General features: G+C 35.6%; 3 protein-coding genes across 5 annotated transcripts; 1 reads left to right on the top strand and 2 right to left on the bottom strand.

Moving 5' to 3' along the window:
* The first annotated feature begins 968 nt into the window (after positions 1-968).
* Positions 969-7,721, top strand: LOC130710973 (casein kinase 1-like protein 12). Its single transcript, XM_057560384.1, has 14 exons — positions 969-1,303; positions 1,396-1,436; positions 2,696-2,765; positions 2,900-3,048; positions 3,134-3,229; positions 3,315-3,385; positions 4,724-4,785; positions 4,893-4,956; positions 5,028-5,112; positions 5,197-5,323; positions 5,470-5,552; positions 5,637-5,700; positions 6,513-6,595; positions 6,917-7,721. The coding sequence occupies exons 1-14, from the start codon at positions 1,228-1,230 to the stop codon at positions 7,208-7,210; spliced, it is 1,365 nt and encodes a 454-aa protein (XP_057416367.1). The 5' UTR covers positions 969-1,227; the 3' UTR covers positions 7,211-7,721.
* Positions 7,722-10,164: 2,443 nt separating this feature from the next.
* On the bottom strand, positions 10,165-10,894 carry LOC130715639 (uncharacterized). Its single transcript, XM_057565756.1, has one exon. It carries the CDS (start codon positions 10,745-10,747, stop codon positions 10,382-10,384), a length of 366 nt encoding a protein of 121 aa, XP_057421739.1. The 5' UTR covers positions 10,748-10,894; the 3' UTR covers positions 10,165-10,381.
* A 932-nt stretch (positions 10,895-11,826) lies between these two features.
* LOC130710170 (diacylglycerol O-acyltransferase 1A-like) lies at positions 11,827-18,567 on the bottom strand. 3 transcript variants are annotated; one of them, XM_057559340.1, is made up of 15 exons: positions 17,804-18,566; positions 17,464-17,544; positions 17,268-17,341; positions 17,089-17,164; positions 16,818-16,885; positions 15,789-15,912; positions 15,329-15,427; positions 14,397-14,498; positions 14,119-14,255; positions 13,859-13,940; positions 13,729-13,749; positions 13,329-13,391; positions 12,816-12,863; positions 12,636-12,698; positions 11,827-12,545 (listed from the first exon to the last, which is right to left on the bottom strand). In XM_057559340.1, the coding sequence occupies exons 1-15, from the start codon at positions 18,140-18,142 to the stop codon at positions 12,381-12,383; spliced, it is 1,542 nt and encodes a 513-aa protein (XP_057415323.1). In that variant the 5' UTR covers positions 18,143-18,566; the 3' UTR covers positions 11,827-12,380. The 3 variants fall into 3 exon arrangements, with proteins under 3 accessions (XP_057415323.1, XP_057415322.1, XP_057415324.1); XM_057559339.1 differs by having other exon boundaries at positions 17,464-17,550; positions 17,804-18,563; XM_057559341.1 differs by lacking the exon at positions 13,329-13,391 and having other exon boundaries at positions 17,464-17,550; positions 17,804-18,567.
* Between the last annotated feature and the right edge of the window lie 1,139 nt (positions 18,568-19,706).

Raw genomic sequence — 19,706 nt, forward strand, 5'->3', positions numbered from 1 at the left:
CTCTTTTTAATCCAAAATTCATTAATTTCTCCATTCTTATAGAACTTTTTTTCTCTTAGACTTTTGTGTGGTGTGACACATTAGATCACTTGCCCATTAATAGAGATGATAACCATACTTAGAAGTTAGAACTAGTGCTATCAATAAAAATTACCCCATAATGTAAATTTAAATCCAAAACTTCTAATTAAATGAAATTAGAGGTAAAAACTACCCATAATCATACTTGCAACAAGTTGTGTTAAATTAGAAAATAATTTGCAAAACCAGGATTAAATATATAACAAAATCCATAGATTCTGAGGAGTTAAAACGTGCAGTTGAGCCAACCAATTTATGTTCCTGAATCTGATATTTCAGAAAAGTAATTACAAGTACTTTAACTAATCATCTAATATTAAGATTAAAAAAAAAACTAACTACAGATACTCAACAAACACGATTAACCAACGCGTGACTGAGTCACGTGTGAGTCACACACAATAATAAACGCAAGTCGACGATGGATAAAGTCATGTGACCCAGGTGTCCCACATGGGGAGCGCAGCAGAAGCATCACTCTTAAAAAGCTTCAAGGGTCTGTGTGTCTCACCTGCAGCTACACAAAAGGAACATCCGCCAAGCGTAAACAACACGAGTTGCCACAAACTGGTTTTAGGTTTAACTCTCATCTCCCCCATAGGCTAAGGGTTCGAATCTCCTAGGTCAGTAAAATCTCAGTTTGTGGGCAACCCTCGTCGGGAGATCCCCAACGCTCCTACTCAGGAATGAGTCTTTATTGGCATCCCGAGCATGCTACTAGCACCATACCCGATAGTTCGTAGGTATTTTCTCTCCATTCTACCATCTTAAAAAAACCGACGGTTGCAACAACACCACCAACAATCAATCACAATGGTGTTGATTGTTGTTTTGCTGCATCATGATCATTAATCGGTTCATCATACCCATAACAATAACATAACACCATTTATTTAGCACCATCCATCATGATGAATCATAATAATAATAATGCAACACGCAAAACGCACCATATCCATTGCAATCTATAACCCAATCCAACCCATTCTCTTTTCTTTCCATAAATAAATTGTCTCTTTTTTCAGTTTTAACCTAACCCTACAATCATAATCCCAATTACTCCTCAGATCGATCTCGTATGGCATTTCGCATTTTCCCTTTCTAGAATCTGTGGTTAGGGTTCCAAACTTCATCGCTGCTGCTTGAATGGAACCTCGTGTTGGGAACAAGTTTCGCCTGGGTCGGAAGATCGGTAGCGGCTCCTTCGGGGAGATCTATTTAGGTTCGTTGCTTTGATTTTGATTTTGTTTTCTTCAGATTTTGTCTCTGTTTGGTGATTTCGTGACAATTTTTTTGTTTTTTGTTTTGGTGCAGGGACTAATATTCAGACTAATGAAGAGGTTGCAATTAAGCTTGTAAGTTGTTTTTGTTTTCACAAATTTGATTTCATGTTTATGCATTTGGCTTCATTTGTTTTCTTTCCTGTGAGATCAGTTCATGTTCTGAATTGGGTGCTGAGGGGTTTATGAATTTTGGTTTTGAGCTGTGTTTTCATCTTGCATTGTTAATGACATTTGTTCCTGCTTTCGATTTCTTGAGAGGTTGATAAGGGGCTCTCTTCCTTTGGAAGACGTTTGATTTGACTGTTTAGATACCACTCTTTGACCCTAAGCAGAAGTAAAATGTAAATGCTATGGAAGAGTAGAGTTGTGTTAGGCAGTTGTTGGCTAGTTCAAGGCTTCAAAGGATAAGGTTTTGTAGTACAATAGTGTTTGGCATGTGGCATTGTTTGAAACACTCTATTGTGGGTGTGCAAAAGAAACACAACGTTGTAAAAATCAGGATTCTCACGGGAGGATGAGAAATTGTAATGCTAATATGTCAAGTGAAAGAAACATAATTTAAAAGCAAATATAATAGATTCAGAAGTGGGTTAACTATGTTTAAGTTAGTGGGAGCTTAACTAATGGAAGTTTTTTGAGTGCTACTGTACCATGGGGTTCATTTGAAGTTTTCCTTTTGAGTAAAAAAAGATAATAGGGAATACAGGATGTAGAGGGTTATGTATAATATGATTTCAAAGCTGATTCAATATCTTTGTTGGGAACTCAGGTTGGTTTTGAACTTTTGTACCATCGGTTAAGGCTAAATTGAATTCCAATTTCAAAATGATAACGTAAGAGAGATGTATATGTTGTACTTGTATCCATCCATGATATTTAAGCTTGCAAAACAATATAGTCACGCCGAACAACTGGTAAGATCATAATGTATTGTATAAGCTTATCCTATGAACCTAATACAGTGTGTCAAATATGTCCTAAGTGCTAATACTACTAGTATTTTGCTGCCAATACGTAACATTCTGAATGGATTGAATGCGGAGTTAATTGGGCTAAAGTTGCTACTTGGGTGCCTGGATGTAGTGTTTCACGTTTTCTTGGATGGATGCTAGTAGTAAAGAAGTTTGATAGAAAGATTGCGGAAATGGGGGTTAAGAGTGAAAATTTATTTTTGTAACTTATTAAGCTGGTGTTTCAATTTAAAATTCACTGGCTCACTGCTACTTTCAAAATCTATATTTCTTATTAATTACTCAATTCTTGATATCTTTAAGGGCACTAGAGCTGATTTTGTATTTCTTTTTCTCTGTTGCGTGCTGCGCTTTTAAAAGGAAAATGTCAAGACAAAGCATCCTCAATTGCTGTACGAGTCCAAGCTGTACAGAATTCTGCAGGGAGGAAGTAATGACTATTCTCATATTTGCTGCTTTATCTTTCTTTTGTTTGAATTTTCTACAAGGAGCATAAGAGTATCTCTCCCAATTTGTCTAATCAATAATTTATAATTAGTTCTAACTCATGTTCTGCCCTGACAGCTGGAATTCCAAATGTTAGATGGTTTGGAGTGGAGGGAGATTACAATGTCTTAGTGATGGATCTGCTTGGACCTAGTCTTGAAGATCTATTTAACTTTTGTAGTAGAAAGCTATCATTAAAGACAGTTCTCATGCTTGCTGATCAAATGGTAGGCCCTGGTTGACTGTGTGGGTGTGAAACTTTTGTCCTTGTCTTTTTTTTTTAAATTAAAATTTCTTTGATTGTTTTTTCAGATCAACCGTGTTGAGTTCATCCATTCTAAATCATTTCTGCACCGGGATATCAAACCAGATAACTTTCTTATGGGATTAGGCAGGCGTGCAAACCAGGTGACTGATCTTGTTAAATTGCATATTTTGTATGCATTTTATGTTTTTATATGGGGGTATTTAATGCTTATTGATGTGCATGTAGGTTTATGCTATTGATTTTGGTTTGGCTAAGAAATACCGAGATAGTTCCACCCATCAACACATTCCTTACAGGTACCAAAATTAAGCTGGTGTGCATTGAATGGTGTACTTATCTAGGTTCTTGCTTCAAGATCTTTATGGCATAGTTTAATTATCACATCCTAATTTGAACTCCCTTTATCCAACAGCGGTAGTTAATTTGTCAAGTATCATATTTGTAAAGCTAATATGCGAAAAGAATAAAGATTTGGGTGGATATGTTATAATGGTTTGAGAATGTAATATCAAGCTACTATGCATCAGCAGAATTTTGGAGGCATTCGAAAGTCAACACAAACTATATATGAATAATCTAATTGTTGCTATTACTTTTCTGGACATTCACTCCATTATGGCAAAGCTCTGAATACCTATCTATCCATATTTCTATATGCTGTATTCTAGCTGGAATTTATGACTTCTAGGCGGGTGCTTGACTGGGTAGGGCTTTGATGAGGGCTATTGTATTGTGGCATACTTAGTAACAAGTTATAGATGTTTGACAGTTTGAGTATAAATTTATTGCTATAAATCTATCTCTGTTTTCACTATTTTCCATAATTTGTATTAACTGTTAATTGGTAGCTAAACTCCAAATATTGTTTGGTCAATATCGGTAAATGCTTCAAACAGAGATAAAAATTACCTTATGGCTGTGAACAGTAATTAAGCAATATATTAGTGAAGGAAAAGCGGAAGGATGTGAGAACATTAAAGTGGAGAGAATGCTGACTTGTTAGTTTTTAACATACAATTCTTGTTGACCCACCTCAAAAGATTCTTCTAAATTCACTTTTTAAGTTAATTATGAATCATATATTCTTGGAGAATTCCTATCTTTGGCATGCAAATTTAATGCTGTTTAGTCTGCTAAGACCAGGACTTGTATCTCAACTCATGAGTAAGGAAACACTTAAATATTAATGTTGCACACATGAATACTTTTGTGACTCCTAGTCATAGAATATCCTTATATATTCCTAAAAGTAGAAATTCAATGCAAGACATTTTCCTAAAATTATGGTCCTGCCCCTGCCCTGCATCTGCTTTGTTTCCAAATAGCCTTAAATTTAATGCATATGATGCAATCCTCTAATTCCTTGACCCAGATATAATTTGTAGACAACTTTTCCTTTTGCATTGATATCATTGTTTGATTCGTTTCAGAGAAAAATTATTGACTTGATGGGTTGGCGATGAGAAGTGTGTTAATTATCCATACTGTTTTATCGCTTCTATTTATTGTAGTTCCTGTTTTCTAGATTATAGGCTTCCAGCAAGTATTTTGAAAGTATAGACTTGCCTTTCACTTTCTGGATATTATTATTTTTTTGGTTATATATGTAATCTATTCAATCATCAATACTGCAGGGAGAATAAGAATTTGACTGGAACTGCAAGATATGCTAGCATGAATACTCACCTTGGCATTGGTATGTAGTACTTAATGATTCTTCACTGACATTTGTATAATGGATGGTTAAATTTTGTTATCTAATAGATTCATGTTGCTTCTACTTCTCTGGTGAATGATGCATAGAGCAAAGCAGAAGGGATGATTTAGAGTCTCTTGGTTATGTTTTGATGTACTTCCTGAGAGGAAGGTGATTCTTCAACCCTACTTTATTATTTTCCAACACTGTCTGATTTTGTCTGATCTGCGTTATATTTGTAGCCTTCCTTGGCAGGGACTTAAAGCAGGAACAAAGAAACAGAAGTATGAGAAAATCAGTGAAAAGAAGGTTTCTACATCAATTGAAGTAAGTTAAACTATAACCAGTGTTTTTTAATGCATTTATTCTCTAGTCTTTCATGAACCACACTAAGAATTTTTCTTAATTCAGGCCTTGTGTCGAGGCTATCCAACAGAATTTGCATCATACTTCCATTACTGCCGCTCATTAAGGTTTGATGATAAGCCAGATTATGCTTACCTCAAAAGGCTATTTCGCGACCTGTTTATTCGTGAAGGTTTGAAAATATTCTCATATAGAAAGGATCCTTTTTGTTTCACTTCTCAAGTTTATTGTTTGTACACTTCCATGTAAATTTTGCATTTCAATGTTGTAGTATCATATATTGAATTTGTATTTCTTATTAAGTTGGCATTTGAACAGGATTCCAGTTTGATTATGTGTTTGACTGGACCATCTTGAAGTATCAGCAGTCACAGCTGGCTACACCTCCAACACGGGCCATTGTAAGCATTTTTCTTTTTCTCCCCCTTTGTGATTATGTTGTTATTTGCAATGAATGGAACTCCAATATGCTTGCTTTTATTTAGGGTCCTGGTGCTGGAACCAGTTCTGGGATGCTGCCGACTGTTACCAATGCTGATAGACATACAGGTACTTTATTTAAGCTCTCCTATTGAGTGATAGGCCTTTCTTATGTATATTTAAATGTTCCTTTGTCCCATTGTAAGATTTGATGTTGTATGAAATTGAATGATGGGCAGTGAAGAGCCAACAGGAAAGTGCACTCAGGTTGTGAAGATGAGAATGTGACTAGCAATTGATAAAACAAGATATGATTATTTATACTATCATTGTTGAGAATATTAGAGTAGCTTACATTGTAGAAAAGATAATAGAATCTCGTTTTGTGATGTGTAGAGAAGACCCATAGAAACACCGATAGGGAGAATATTGACCAAATGGAGGATAGTTTAACAGTAAGATGTAGAAGGAGGCCCAGGAAAACTACAAGTCAAACTTTTAAGAGAGATTTGAAGTAAAACTTAGTTATCTTTGAATTAATTCATGATAAAAAATTGTGGCATTGACTGATCCATTTTGCCAGCTCCAAGTAGTCTGAAAATGTTTGGCTGTGGTTTTGTTCTTTATCACATTGTAGTTTAGAAATTTTAAGTATGAAGTGTCTTATTCATGTAATTGTGCTGTTTAATTGACTGTTAGATGTGATCAATCTTTTCTTTCTTATATTTTCTCAATTTAAATATTATTCCTTTTTATTCATTGATCAGAAATTATTGTTCTTTAGCTGTTTCCTATTTCTCACTGTTCCTTTCTGTCAGTTTGAAATTATTTATTCATTTGAAGTAGGTTTCGAAATAGCACATCTCTTGGACTTCTTCACACATTTTTGGATGGTATAATTAGCTTTTGATCTTGCTTTTTTTTCTTCTTCCATCTTACAGGAGGGGAAGATGGACGACCTCCTCCTGGTTTGGTTTCGGCAGATTCCTCAAGGCGTAGAATGTCAGGGCCCATTTTGAATACTGTAAGTTTCTCAAAATAGATAAATTCAGTCTCCACCAATTATGCTGTTATTGAGACTGTTACGCTGAGTTCTTTAGTGTGCATGGTTTGCATATGGTTCCTTTGCCAAACTCGAATCTACAATAACAGGATCTGTAAAATGATTGAGAATGTGTTGTGTTGTATATCAGCTAACCCTTGCTCTACTTTTGTAATTCAATAATTGCCTCATCTGTGATCTGTAAAGTGATTCTTATGTGATGTAATGCCAGAGTATGGACAACCAACCACCCCTGGCTTGACTTATGCAAATTCAATAATTGCCTCATCTGTGATCATGCAGTTATCAAGTGCCAATATCATGGGTCAGTCAAGTGGATCATCGAGGCGAGTTGCTGTTTCCGGTAGCCGTGAGGCATTTGTTAGTGCTGAGTCAGATGTTCGTACCCGTACTGCTGAGGCCAGTGCTGGAGCAGCGCACAGAATTTTGAGTGGGCAAAGAACTTCACCAGCTGGATCTTCTGATCCTAAGAGAGTTGTATCATCAGGGAGAAATGTCTCTCATGTAAAAAATTATGACACCGCCCTTAAGGGGATGGAGGGTTTGCAGTTAGAGAATGATGAGAGGAACCAGTAGTAATACCTCACCTTTCTCATCTAATGAATTTGTGAGTTGATAGCACTGCATAAATTGCTTATGTTGCTAAGTTGAGCTGAGGAAATTTGGATCTGAACTTGAAAATCTGGGTTTGTATTGTTTACATCTGCTCGAAACCCGACGAAGCTGAAATAATTTGTGTGCTAAACCAGGGATTGTGCTTGCTGTAAAGCTCAGGTTTAATTGGCACATCACATGTGGCCGGAAACTTCTAAGTTTTATAACAACTTTCCTGTGAGTTATTGTTTAACTGGTGTTTAACAGTGTCACATGGGACTACAAAGGTCGAAATTTTCATCAGCAAAAATGTAATTAGTCAATGTACTATTTGTTGGATAAGATTTCCCATAGTTCCCATGATGTAAGGTTCTTATTAAACTTAGATCACAGGATCTCTCTAGGTTTGTCTTGTTATTTGTCACCATAAACTTGTATGGAATTTTATTTCCATCTCTGAAAAGATTTTCATTAAACTGGATTGATTGGTGTACTTATCATGTGTGGTATCCTTTATTCCTTTTAGTTGATTTTGATGGAACATGACTTTACTAGCTTGTTCAATTTCCTTATTTGTTCATCCTTGTCCATCTATACATATTATCTAAATCTTATCGTTCGAAATATTAATGTGATACTCATTGTAGTGGCGATCCTCATCTAGGAAATGCTTTCCATATGATTTCATGTTTTTGGATACTAGATGAGTGCAATGAGTAGATTTTTCATTTCAATTTGTAAGAGTTTTGTTCATTTTTGTGTGTCTATAGATGCTTGTTAATGTCTGTTTGCATACATCTACACAGATTTCTTCATGAAGAAAGTTGTGTATGAAGTTTTATTGACTGCATTTTGGTAACTTGGATGCAAATGTTCTCCGACCTTAGAATTTGATGCTTTGGATAAAAACTGTAGAAGTATATACTTTGTTATGTACATAGCCTGGCGTTGTAAATCCCCGTTTGTGTAATATTTAACCTTTTTAAATATATAACTGTTCTCTTTGACTTTAATATTTGCTATCCCTAGATATCAACTGCGTATGGTTGGTTTACCTTTAAAGCTTGAATTTGAGAAAGCAAAGGCTTATTGGTTAAGTTGAATGTGAATTATTGTAGAAGTGGGTCAAGTGGTCAGAACCATAGTAGTAAGAACTAAGAATCGTACGATATGTATGATTTATATCGCGATTCAGAACAAAATAGGCTTTGGTGATATGAACCGTGAGTTGTACCGATTTGGGGCATGAATCGCACCTGGATCATTTGAATCGCGGTTCAAATCGAAATCGGATGAGTCCTTCACATCCACAAAAATGGATCGAGTTACATGACTCGATTATGTTTTAGGCTTTTAGCCAATTTTTGGGCTTCCTCCCCCCCCCCTCCCTCCTCGGAAGTAAGGCAAAGAGTCGCTTCAGTTCGATGGGTCGGGGTATACAAGATTTACCTTAAAATAGAGCCATGAGAGTGAAATTCATCACCGCTTATGTTCACTTTAACTTGTGTTGCTTCACTTTGACAGTGGGACTTTTGAAAAAAAGAAAAGCATGTTCAACTTCTGCAAATGTGAGCGAACGACAACAAGGTGAGAGTGAAGTTGAAGAGATCATTAGAGCTGGAGAGGAATGGAAAAAGCTTCTAGAGGATGAGGATGATGATCTCAGTGACTATGAGATTGACCTTGTGGGAAAGTAATTTGCACTTTGCTATGTTATTGATGTTTTTTTTGGAGGGGATGAAACACTTGCACTTTGTCATCTTAGATTACTTTTAAAGTTTATAATATGATGTCTTCATATATTTTCATTTATGACAATTTTTTTTGTGTATGTATCTTACTATACATAAAAAGATACGATTCACAATTAAGAAAGTAGGTCTTCTGATTCACGATCTAACTACCGTGGTTAGAACCATTTTAAACTATGCTGATATGGTCTCCTGATGGATTGCCACTCAAATATCTGTATAGCTTTGAATAATAATAGCCTAGAGCTGTTCAAAGTTCAGATATTGATAGCAGAGGGACATGGTGGCGATGAACAACTCCTATGTTGAATTTCTACCTGATATGTCAGATGGAAAAGTTTCAACATAACCCTATTGTATAGGCTGATCATGAATGAAGCTATCAATCAATATGGCTGCTGAGATAGACGGATTTCTAGTGTGATTTAGTAGTAAATTGACGTTTGGATTAGCATCTGACACACACTCCAAAACACCTTGTAGGTTAGGTTTTGATTTAAGGTGATTTTCTAGCCGGATGTGGTTTCCACAAGTGAAACCAAACACCCACTAATTCATATAGTTTTTTCATACATGTTTGGTTGCTGGTTTGCAGCTTAAGTTTCACGTTTATTTATAAGCTACAATAAGTAGCTTCTTAAAGGTGAAAGGTGCCTGCTGTAATACCATGTTTCAGTGCATTCTGACAGAAAGGTGAAAACATTAACTTTCATCGAGTGTTCATGAAAAACCCTGCCATCTGCATATCCAATTTGCTAAAAAAGGCACCAACTTGCCTGTATGGAGGAAGGAACAAATTTTCCTTCTTAAAACATTACCTCGGACTGTGATATTTCTATCAATTTGCAGCCACATGAATCCAATAAAAACAGGTCTTTGATCATTTGGTTTCATAGCTGAAAATACTAACAACCCAAGACAAGGTATTATATAGTATTTGCCATGTTCTGTTAATGCAATCTAGAATTAATTACACAAGTTCTATAACTTCTGATAGTAAACTAGTCACCTAGCAAATCATGCATGAACTAACTTAGTCCAAATAATAAATGAATGTTCGAAATGGAAGTTTAGAACTAGAAGTAAATTAATGAAACTCCATAATCACCTCAGTTAGATAAGAACAGCAATGTCTTCCCATTCCACCAGTGAGCAAGCAAGGTGATTGATTACATACATACACACTTCACAGAAACCAACATGAACACAATTTCTCTTCCAAATTAAATTACATTCCTTATGTGTACTTACTTCAAAACATGGACATACATACATAAACACTAACCAGTAAATTAAATAAACAAGGCAAACAATAATTATCCATTCATATATATATAAGACATTCAATTCAAGCTAATTAGCTACCATTCAATATTCCAACAATACAGTAACAGCTAATTAGCTACCATCCATTGACAACTCTGGTGCACCTGTCCTTAATCCACTTGAAGCTCTTCCTGAAAGAGCCTTTAAGTCTACCTTCAACAGCATAAACCTTGTAACTAGCAACCCTCTTTTTCCTCTGCAGTTCAGGATCACTGAAGCTCCAGCTTTTTGAAGCAGACCCATTTGTGGATTTCCCTTTCTTGAACTTGGCAACATCGTTTCCAAACTGAGTTTGGGTTTGAGCTGGGTGAACAGAGGAGGCGTAAGAGGCGCTGTAGCAACGGAGATCTTGCATGCCATGGACGCCGCCGCCGCCGGAATAAGGCTCAATCTGCTGCTGCATCCTTCCATCAGCGTAGGATTTGGATCTGAAATCTTCCATGACCCCAAGTTGTGTGTGAAGATTGAAGGGGTGGTGGGTTTGGTTTGGTTTTGTTTTGTAGTTGTGTGGGAAAGAGCAAAGCAGGTTTTGGTGAATGAAGGTTTGGTTTTGTAAGTTTATGATGTTTTTGTTTTTGACATGAATTTCATTTCATTTGATTTGTTTTGATTTTTCTTAATTTGACAGTCTGACTCTGTCTGTATTTGAGGGGCGCTGACTACAATGCTTTTGTTTGCGTCGGTGACTATTTAATGATAAATAAACATCATATATACTAGTACTAGATATTTATTTATATTACAACATGTCGATTCATGGGAGAAAATTGAGTTATTTGTGTCATGAATGATTGATGAGGTGAACTACTAGTTTTCGAATACAAGGATGTTAATTCCTATTTTACTTTATTTTTATCTTTCCAAACTAAATTAACCTGTCTCATTTATTTTAAGGACCAAATTGAGTAACAATTAAATAAAAGAAATAATATTAATTAAAATACTTGCTTATTGAATATTAAAAGTAATTTCTTTATTGCACACTTAAAATTAAAATGGAAGAATTTCATACCTTTAGATTTGATTTGTTATAATTTCTCTTGTAATAAAAATTTTAAAGTTGCAACTTTAGTCTAAATAATAAACCTAAATACACTAAACTCTCTCGTCTTCAAGAGTATTAGAGCAATACCCATAATAAAATCACTTGAAATTTAATTTTTATATCCTATATTTCTTTCAATCTTGTTTGGGATTTGACTTCTTTAAACACTTTAGATGGTAAAGTAAGTCATCAAATTTATTAATAGTGGTTATCTACTTTAAAAATAACTTAATTAGTTATTATGGTTGTTTAATTTACCTTCTAAAATGACTAAGTGACGCTCTCACTTTATATGAGTCAAATACTGTAAAACAGTTTAAGTTCAGTTTCGCTTTAGGTGAGAACTTGAGCTTAAACTTGTATAACTCCACATCATTCAATTGATCTACCAAATCATTCGGTAGTGATAAAAAAAAAGTTAAAGCTAGTAAATAGATAGAAAAACAACAAATTTTGTTATATTTGGACAGCAGAGAAAGACACGACAAATGTATATTAGTACTATCGGATTTATGTTATATATCATATGACATATTTGTATTAGATTGTTGTCACAAACAGCACAAACAAACGTAATGTGTCCCGATGCAAATTTCCTCCCATCTTCAAGCAACGTACCCTTTTTCAACTTCCCAAGCATTTCCCCTCGTTCATGATGTTCAACAGGCAGTAACAAAATGTTCATTTATCAGTGGAACTTCCTAACTAGAAAGGAATAAATATGTTGAACATAAACAATTTACAACTGTCCCTCTTCTAACTAACATTTAGCAGTAAACACGTTACACTGTTGTTGTTGACACTTATCAATGCCAATGCATTGCTTTCAAAATTTGCATATTGATACAATTGGATTGAGTTAATAAGTACATTAGATGAGGATGAATTGGAGTGGCATATCACGTGGAATATCCTTGGCCCAGAGCAACCACTGCCATTGTAACACTATTGGAATGGAAGAAAACAATATTGACTGATGTATGCACATATATTCTACTCCCTGGAAACTGAAGACTGTTAAGTGTTAATGCTAGCTTTGGTCAAGTTTGCTTTTCCGATTCATCAAATCGTGGTAGTATAGCAGTACGGCCATTGGTTGACCAAGAATACTGAATATGAACCAAAAAATCATGTTTCCAACCATTGAGTTTCTGAACTTATTTTGCAGATAATTTGTTATCAAGATCAAAGGAACCTGGAAAAAGAAACATTTATTATCATGTCAAGTGAAGAACCATAATAGCAGATGAGCAAACAGAAGCGGAATAAGGTAATTCGATTCTACCTGAAACATAATTCCACCAAAAGCCCACAACTTGAAAATGTGGCAAGGAACAGCAATGCACAGCTGCGCTCAGATTAAAGAAGAATTGTGAGAAAAAAATTGCGAAATTCACTTGTCTTCGGCAATAAAATTAGCAAGTTACAAACAAAGGATATATAAAAAGAGAGTTGAACAACACACCTCATGGAACAATGCAGAAACCAGGAAGGCAATTAAAATAGCAACACCCTGTATAATATGAGAAACAACTAATGCTAGTTAGAAATCACTGACGACAAAGACCAAGAAGAAGAAACTACAAGAAGGTTATAATTATGAAAAAAAAAGTTACAATAATTATTCTAGTTTCATGCGAGTCTACAAGCAAATGCATCTTTGGGCATACTAAAGTAATTTATCAGAAACGATGGCAGCTTTTATTATTGGTACACACTACACTTAGCTCCCGAAGTGCATCAAGCATATCATACATGCAATGCATCAAAAAGTTCTTTACTCGTTTACAACTTTTTTCATAATTCATTGTTTAATAGAATAAAATTAAGTGTTAATTACTTAATTTAAACTCAATAACATCAAATGCAATCATTTTTCAAGGCAACCTGAAATGGTAAACAGACTGATAATACCCAAGCTTATCATCCACACCTTAAAATTGTTTAGACAACCAGTAACATAAGGATTCTTGATTACCTTGGGTATACCATTTCTTAAACATGGAAAATATAGGTGTCGGATCATCCATTTGTGAACAGGCTGCAATGAGAAAGAGTCTATTTAACTGTATATAATGGTTTAAAAATGCACTTGAAAATAATCACAAAATTGCTGAAATGCTCTGAAATAACCGGTTGAAAACTAAACAAAGCTAGAAAGTTATATATGGACACTAGCTGTATTTTCTCTTTTTTTTTGTTAACATAGCCTTAAAGAGTTGTTACCCATCAATATACCCTGGAGGCATAGTTATACCAAATATATTTGCTGACAAGAATTTCATCCTAACATGAGACCAGCAAATTATTTTGCAGACAACAAAGAAAGAAGCTTCTCCAACTTGTTCATCAAAATTAAGTCTGAAAAAGAGACATACCATATTCCACATCCTCCAATACTGATGACAGCAGCAGCACAAATACATCCAACAAAGACAAATAAGTCACAAATTCTCTTTATGAAAGAATGGAATTATTGTAAATAAATAATGTATGTAAAGAAACTACCTCTTCAAAAGTTTTGGCATTCCACCAATCCTTGTAGAACTCGCGATCACCAAATCTAAGAAGCTCTGCGAGAATATTTAACCTACATTGCAACAGTACCATCATTAGAAAATTGACTGGGTGCAGAAGTCGAGGCATTAAACACAAGAAACAGGAACTACCATTCTTCAACTTATGGCAAGTGAAGATAATTTCATACAAATATGTAAAAGAAGAAAATACACACACACACATGTTGAATTGAATAAGAGATGGAATACCAAAGGTGGAAAAAGCAGTAGAACATGCAGAGCCACACATATAAGTTTGGAACAGACAGCTTCAGAACTCTTTCAATGGCATATAGTAGGTTTCCCTTCAAAGGATGCTGTGAATTTTGAACTATAGGATTAATATACTGCAAAATTACATGATCAAAACAATGTCAGAATTTCGGTAGAATTGGTGAAAATAAAAGGTCAAGAAAAAGTGCACAAGAAAACAAAACAGAAGAGCAGAAAGGTTGGAATGAACACAATTTAGTAACAGTACTTCTTACTTGTTCTATTATAAATCCCATTACTCCTGTAAATATTATCAGCTTGACAAGTTGACGAAGCACCCAACCTTTCCGGATAGAAGGACTGCGAGGATATCTTGGCTAAAACAATAGTTTCATAACACAAGAGATAAAAGAGATAAGATACATGTGAGTAAAACCGCGAGAATTTCACTCTCAGAAAATCTAATTAACAAATGTGATCCGCTTGGAGATGCACTACACAGGAATATGTAAAAGCAAATGAACTGCAAAGATAGCACCAGAAATTTATGCAACACTCCCCTTTCCGAAATGATAGTCAGATTGAAGAAGGAATGACAACAGAATTTGGCCTAGAAATAATGTAATGCAAGGGAATTTCGTACGAGTGGAAATTACAAGGGAAGCTAGAGAGAATTGTGGAAGTTCTGCTCTAGATTTCGTTACGCGGTTTTTGGTCCTATAATGTTTTGGGTTGTCTTGGGGCATGCGCAAAAAACAGAGTATTGAATGTGAGAAGAATATGCTCAAATGGACAAAATATGAAGATGAAAAGTAAAGAAGGGATAAGAGCTGGAGACATTTTCAGAAAGATGTAGTGAAGATAATGATTAGAGAGACATTTGGAAAAGTCCTGCAACTCAAGTGATCACTCAGAAAACTAAAATATTCCCAATCAATTATGCTTGCTAGACAAGAATTCAATTCCCAGCAGTGTAACTATTAGTGCATGGCACATTATGACAAGATTCTAAGTGAAAACCTCAGTTATATTCCATACCAAAGATATAACAGTATGGGTAAGTCCATATAGTTACACTATAAGCAATCTAATGAGAGAAAAATGGATGCAAATGTCAGTAAATTAGGTGAATCTAAATTAGGAAGCAATGACAAATTAAAAGAAATTGCATCTAAAAATTAGTTAAATCACTTTAAAAAGCTGCTACCTGGTAACATAATGTAGGAGCAATCATAAAGTATGCCAAGCTCTTGAAGCTCACATCATAAGAATAGTCCATATTCAGAGTATTGGGAAGTGCTTCTCCCTACAGTAAATAAACAAGATTAATAGAGGGCGTATCTATCACTTGTTCATGATTTAAGAGATTACCATCCAGAAATTATGACTGGATGAAGGGGGAAGAAGGACGGATGTAATTCTATTGAAGATGAAATAAAACTGTGCTTTTATCATATGAAGATGTTCTGAAAGAACAAGAACTATAGGCTTCAGCTTAGTCAAGCAGTGTGTTCCTGCTTAAAAAGGGAATACCAGTACCACAGAACCACATCCATTGTGCATGTGCAGGAGCACATCCTCATCTTTAAAGCATTCGCTATATAAAGAAGTGCAAATGACATTCTACAACGGTTACTTCCAACTCACAAGTGGAAATAAGATTCTACCTTTTCAATTGATTTGGTAAGTTCTCTCATATCATAGTTCGTATGTGCATAAGACACCAGTTTTAGCCATACAATGCAAGCAAATAACATTAATGTGACGCCTGATGGAAAAGCAGAATCAGTCCTGCAAAGGAATAATAAAAGTCAGCAAGCATCTTCACCATATCCTTACCTACTGAGATGACCAAGCATGAACAAGTACAACTGTATAATTATTTTATGTCCCTGAAGTAATTATCTTCACTATATCCCTCATAAACGGAGTTACATGTCTACAAACAGGATGCCATATCATAATTAGGAGAATAAGGAAGCCACTTAGCCACATACTTGTTTTCCTTGTTTTTCCAATTTTGCTATTACTTATCCTTTTATTTTTCAACTTTTCAACAATAACTTGCAAGATATTCAATTCCGAAATTAAAAGAACCAAAAATTAAACTAAGGTTTACCCAAGGGCTTTAAATCTCTACTCAGTTAATAATTAAAAGCAATGCTTTTAAATTTCCTGTGCAGGACAGTGATCGTAAATTTCTAATAAAGAAGGCTTGTTAGATGAAATAAGAATTGTAGTAGGAAATTTGAGATTTAAGGGCAACAGTAACCAAGAAAAAATCAACTGTTAGGTAGATACTGTGATTACAGTTAGTTCGGTTAGAAATAACAAGGGGAGGTATAAGTTGGTGAAATAGGAAATCGAGATCAAGTCAGGTATCCTGGAAATAGTTGAGTATAGTTACCAGGTCTCTTAAACCTAGGTATCTATACCATACCTGTATTCTTCATCCACCATTCTGTTTGGGTATCCTGTTGGTGCAGAGCTAGGGATTGAGGGTTCAATTCAATAACAATTTCTATCCTTTGTTACTTCTTCCTAATCCAGTTCTATTACAAAGTTTATTAATTATATGATTCTATTATCAAATTCTTTCAAAATGTATGGATGGTGAAACCACAAATGTAAAAGAAAGGGGGGCGAGGGGAGTACCAGAATCAATTTTGAAGAATTCAAGGATGAAATAAACTAACCTGAGGATTACTAAAACTGGATAGACAACTGCAGCTGTTGAAATGAATATATGAAGAACAACAACCACCTGTAATATTGAGATCAATATTCCTATGTATTAAATGCTAAAGATTCTTGAATTTGGGCCAAGGCTAACTCTACCCCCAAAAGCTAGCTTATGAGTTGAGAGTTGCCCGAGCCTTTATATAGTTAATGTGGTTTAAAATAGCACCCCACAAGACTATATTCCAAAACTAGATTAATAAGAGCACACTTGGCCAGATCACTTACTGGTTCAGAAATACACTTCTGTTGCACCAACTTCTCGACTACAAAGGCGGCAAAAGGAAATATTGCAAGACTGAGACTGCAAACCAGCAAAGCATACATAACCACTTTACAGTCAAATTAAGTTTTAACAAACAATCCTCAAAATGATTTAAGTTAAGGGAATTCACCACACTCATTACCAACACATGAAGAGTGGCCAATCCCTCAATGATTTTGAACTAAACCAAAAGCCAGTCCTAATCAACCAACCATACTGCAGCAGAACAAATAATACACATATCAAAACAGACAAAAAATTGAACTGTCAAAATAAAATGCCATAAAGAAAAACCAACTGTGCAGGTGAATGCAGAATTCAACATTGAAAATGCAAACCTTCATCAAATTCTCAATGATAAGTCTGCTATTCACTGCAACAAGCACAACTATACAAAGGTTGAAGAGACCCGCATGACTCTGCATCTGATTGAATAATTAGTAAGGAAACATGCCTATGCATAAAGAACCAAGTACTAGCATGCATGCATATACTCTTTAACTGTGATTCACATCAAAACGAAGCATCACATTCACATATGAGTTCTTCTTAGCATAACAAAATGAAACGAAATGGTTTGATTCTGTTCTATAACACTAGTTTTCAATCTGCAGTTTTCAAGTTCTGGCAAAATCGAATTATTCAGTGATCAGCAAGAAGTTTAGCGGCGGCGCTAACCTGACGGAAAATGTTGTCGGAGCTGAGGGGGCTCTCCTTGACTCTGCGATGAGCGGGGGCGGAAGGACGGTAGGCGAATTTGGTGGCTGAGATGTCATGCACCTGATTCTTCTCTCGATTGGCGGTGGCGGGGGAGACGTGTTGCTCGCTGCTTACGGAGTCGTCGACGTCGGAACCAGAATCCCTCACCGGCACCGGCTCTTCACTCGAACTCTCGTCTTCGACTGTCGCGACGGCGGAGATAGCGCTGGGCCTGCGGCGTACGGAAGAGCCGCTTTGGATGACGGAGGAAGCGGCGGCGGCGGCGAATAGAGATTCAGAGTCTTCGGAAATCGCCATCGGAGATGAAGTCCGATCGACGTTTTCTCCGTGTTCTCCACAAACCAGTTAACTATAATAATAATAATAATATTAATAAAATATTTATTAGTTGGGATTTGCGGATGTATTATTTTATTAAGGCTTGGTGGTACGCTTGGGAAAGCAGCTGACTCGTGCGGAAAAAGCTCTCAGGTAGATTCGATCCCGACACAATACACTTATGAGATAGATAGAACTTTCAGGTTCGGTCATGATACTATAATAACGATACGTTTAAAAGAGGATGAAAAGTCTTAAATGCGACTAAAACTTACTTAAATTCGGAATAGTTGTATGTGACATGAAAGAGCTAGAAGTTAAGGCTAGAGGGAAAGAGGGTGAGAAAGGAAGATGATTGGAATAATAAATGAAGGAAGACGGTTGTGGGAGTGAGTGGGGACAATAGAAAGATTGGAAGATTATTAAACAGGTCTATTTTATAGTGGAATGAAATCAAATGCAAGAGTTTAATAGGGAAAGACAAGAGGTGGTTTGGTAAGAGAGGGAGAGTTTTTGGAAACTTGTATTGGCTTATAATTAATGTATCGTTTGCTTTGGTTAGAGTTCGTTTGTTGTGTTGTGTTGAAGGGTGAGGTGAATGCTGACAGATGCAGCAAGCTGAGGTGATTTCAACCCACGCAGCCTTTCCTTCAATTCGACACGTAAACCTGCTACTCTCTCTTGTTTCTTAAGTCTTAACCAGTAAGTTACACGTATTCCTTTTCCAGTTTTTGTTCCTTTCTCAACAGTAGTACATTGTATGTACTTCTTCATTCATTTAGCTTTGATAGTAAGCATTCAAGAGGAAGAGGCATTTAGTATCTAAGAATCAGAATGAAAATTGATGGTTCCATTTGAATGGTTGGTGTTTTATCCCTTGATCAAGACCGCACATAGTTTTCATAAGAGACCTGAGACCATACTACTTGAGGTAATTAGGACCACAAAGCTCTCCTTTCAATTATTTAACACAACATCATACTCATAGCTCAAACTTTATCTCACTAGTTAAATGAAGTCAATCAAATCGTTGAATTGAAAAATAAATTGAAGTCATGCAATCATGCAAATGGAGTTGTAGTTGTACACACAGCTGTTAGATTTATGGATAAGTTGCTATCATGAAAGCTTCCACTCACCATCACAACTTCTGGTTTAATGTGCTAAGGATTGTATCATTGTTACAAACACAGTGAATGTGAAATGAAAAATAAAAGCCAAGGTTATATAGATGTGTGTTTCCTTATTTGCTCATTTGTAAAAAGCCAACATCCATTAGTCTAACTTCTTAGATCATTTGATCAACATAGTGGAATGTGAACTTAGGATCAAGAGGTCTTCTAAATCTTAGCGCCGCGTTTATTTAGCTGGATGAAAAAGATACTTTCAATGCGTTATATTCAATCAAGCCAAAACCTCATTTTCTTTAAAAGTATATCACTAATTCATTTTATTCCCTTGAGTCATTTTACATTTTTTACTCATATCAAGACGAATGTTCATGAAAGAATTTAGTACAGCCCATTGTTCAATTCAATCCCAA

This window comes from Lotus japonicus, chromosome 4, assembly GCF_012489685.1.
Source record: "Lotus japonicus ecotype B-129 chromosome 4, LjGifu_v1.2".
Taxonomy (NCBI): domain Eukaryota; kingdom Viridiplantae; phylum Streptophyta; class Magnoliopsida; order Fabales; family Fabaceae; genus Lotus; species Lotus japonicus.

Excerpts from the sequence above, each read along its gene's own strand:
- LOC130710973 (XM_057560384.1), top strand. The coding sequence starts at position 1,228 with ATGGAACCTCGTGTTGGGAACAAGTTTCGCCTGGGTCGGAAGATCGGT. Across the intron at positions 1,437-2,695 it reads AAGAGGTTGCAATTAAGCTT|GAAAATGTCAAGACAAAGCA; the intron begins GTAAGTTGTTTT and ends CGCTTTTAAAAG. Across the intron at positions 5,113-5,196 it reads AGGTTTCTACATCAATTGAA|GCCTTGTGTCGAGGCTATCC; the intron begins GTAAGTTAAACT and ends TTCTTAATTCAG.
- LOC130715639 (XM_057565756.1), bottom strand. The coding sequence starts at position 10,747 with ATGGAAGATTTCAGATCCAAATCCTACGCTGATGGAAGGATGCAGCAG.
- LOC130710170 (XM_057559339.1), bottom strand. The coding sequence starts at position 18,142 with ATGGCGATTTCCGAAGACTCTGAATCTCTATTCGCCGCCGCCGCCGCT. Across the intron at positions 16,886-17,088 it reads AGAAGTGTATTTCTGAACCA|GTGGTTGTTGTTCTTCATAT; the intron begins GTAAGTGATCTG and ends TCAATATTACAG. Across the intron at positions 15,913-16,817 it reads CCAGTTTTAGTAATCCTCAG|GACTGATTCTGCTTTTCCAT; the intron begins GTTAGTTTATTT and ends ATTCCTTTGCAG.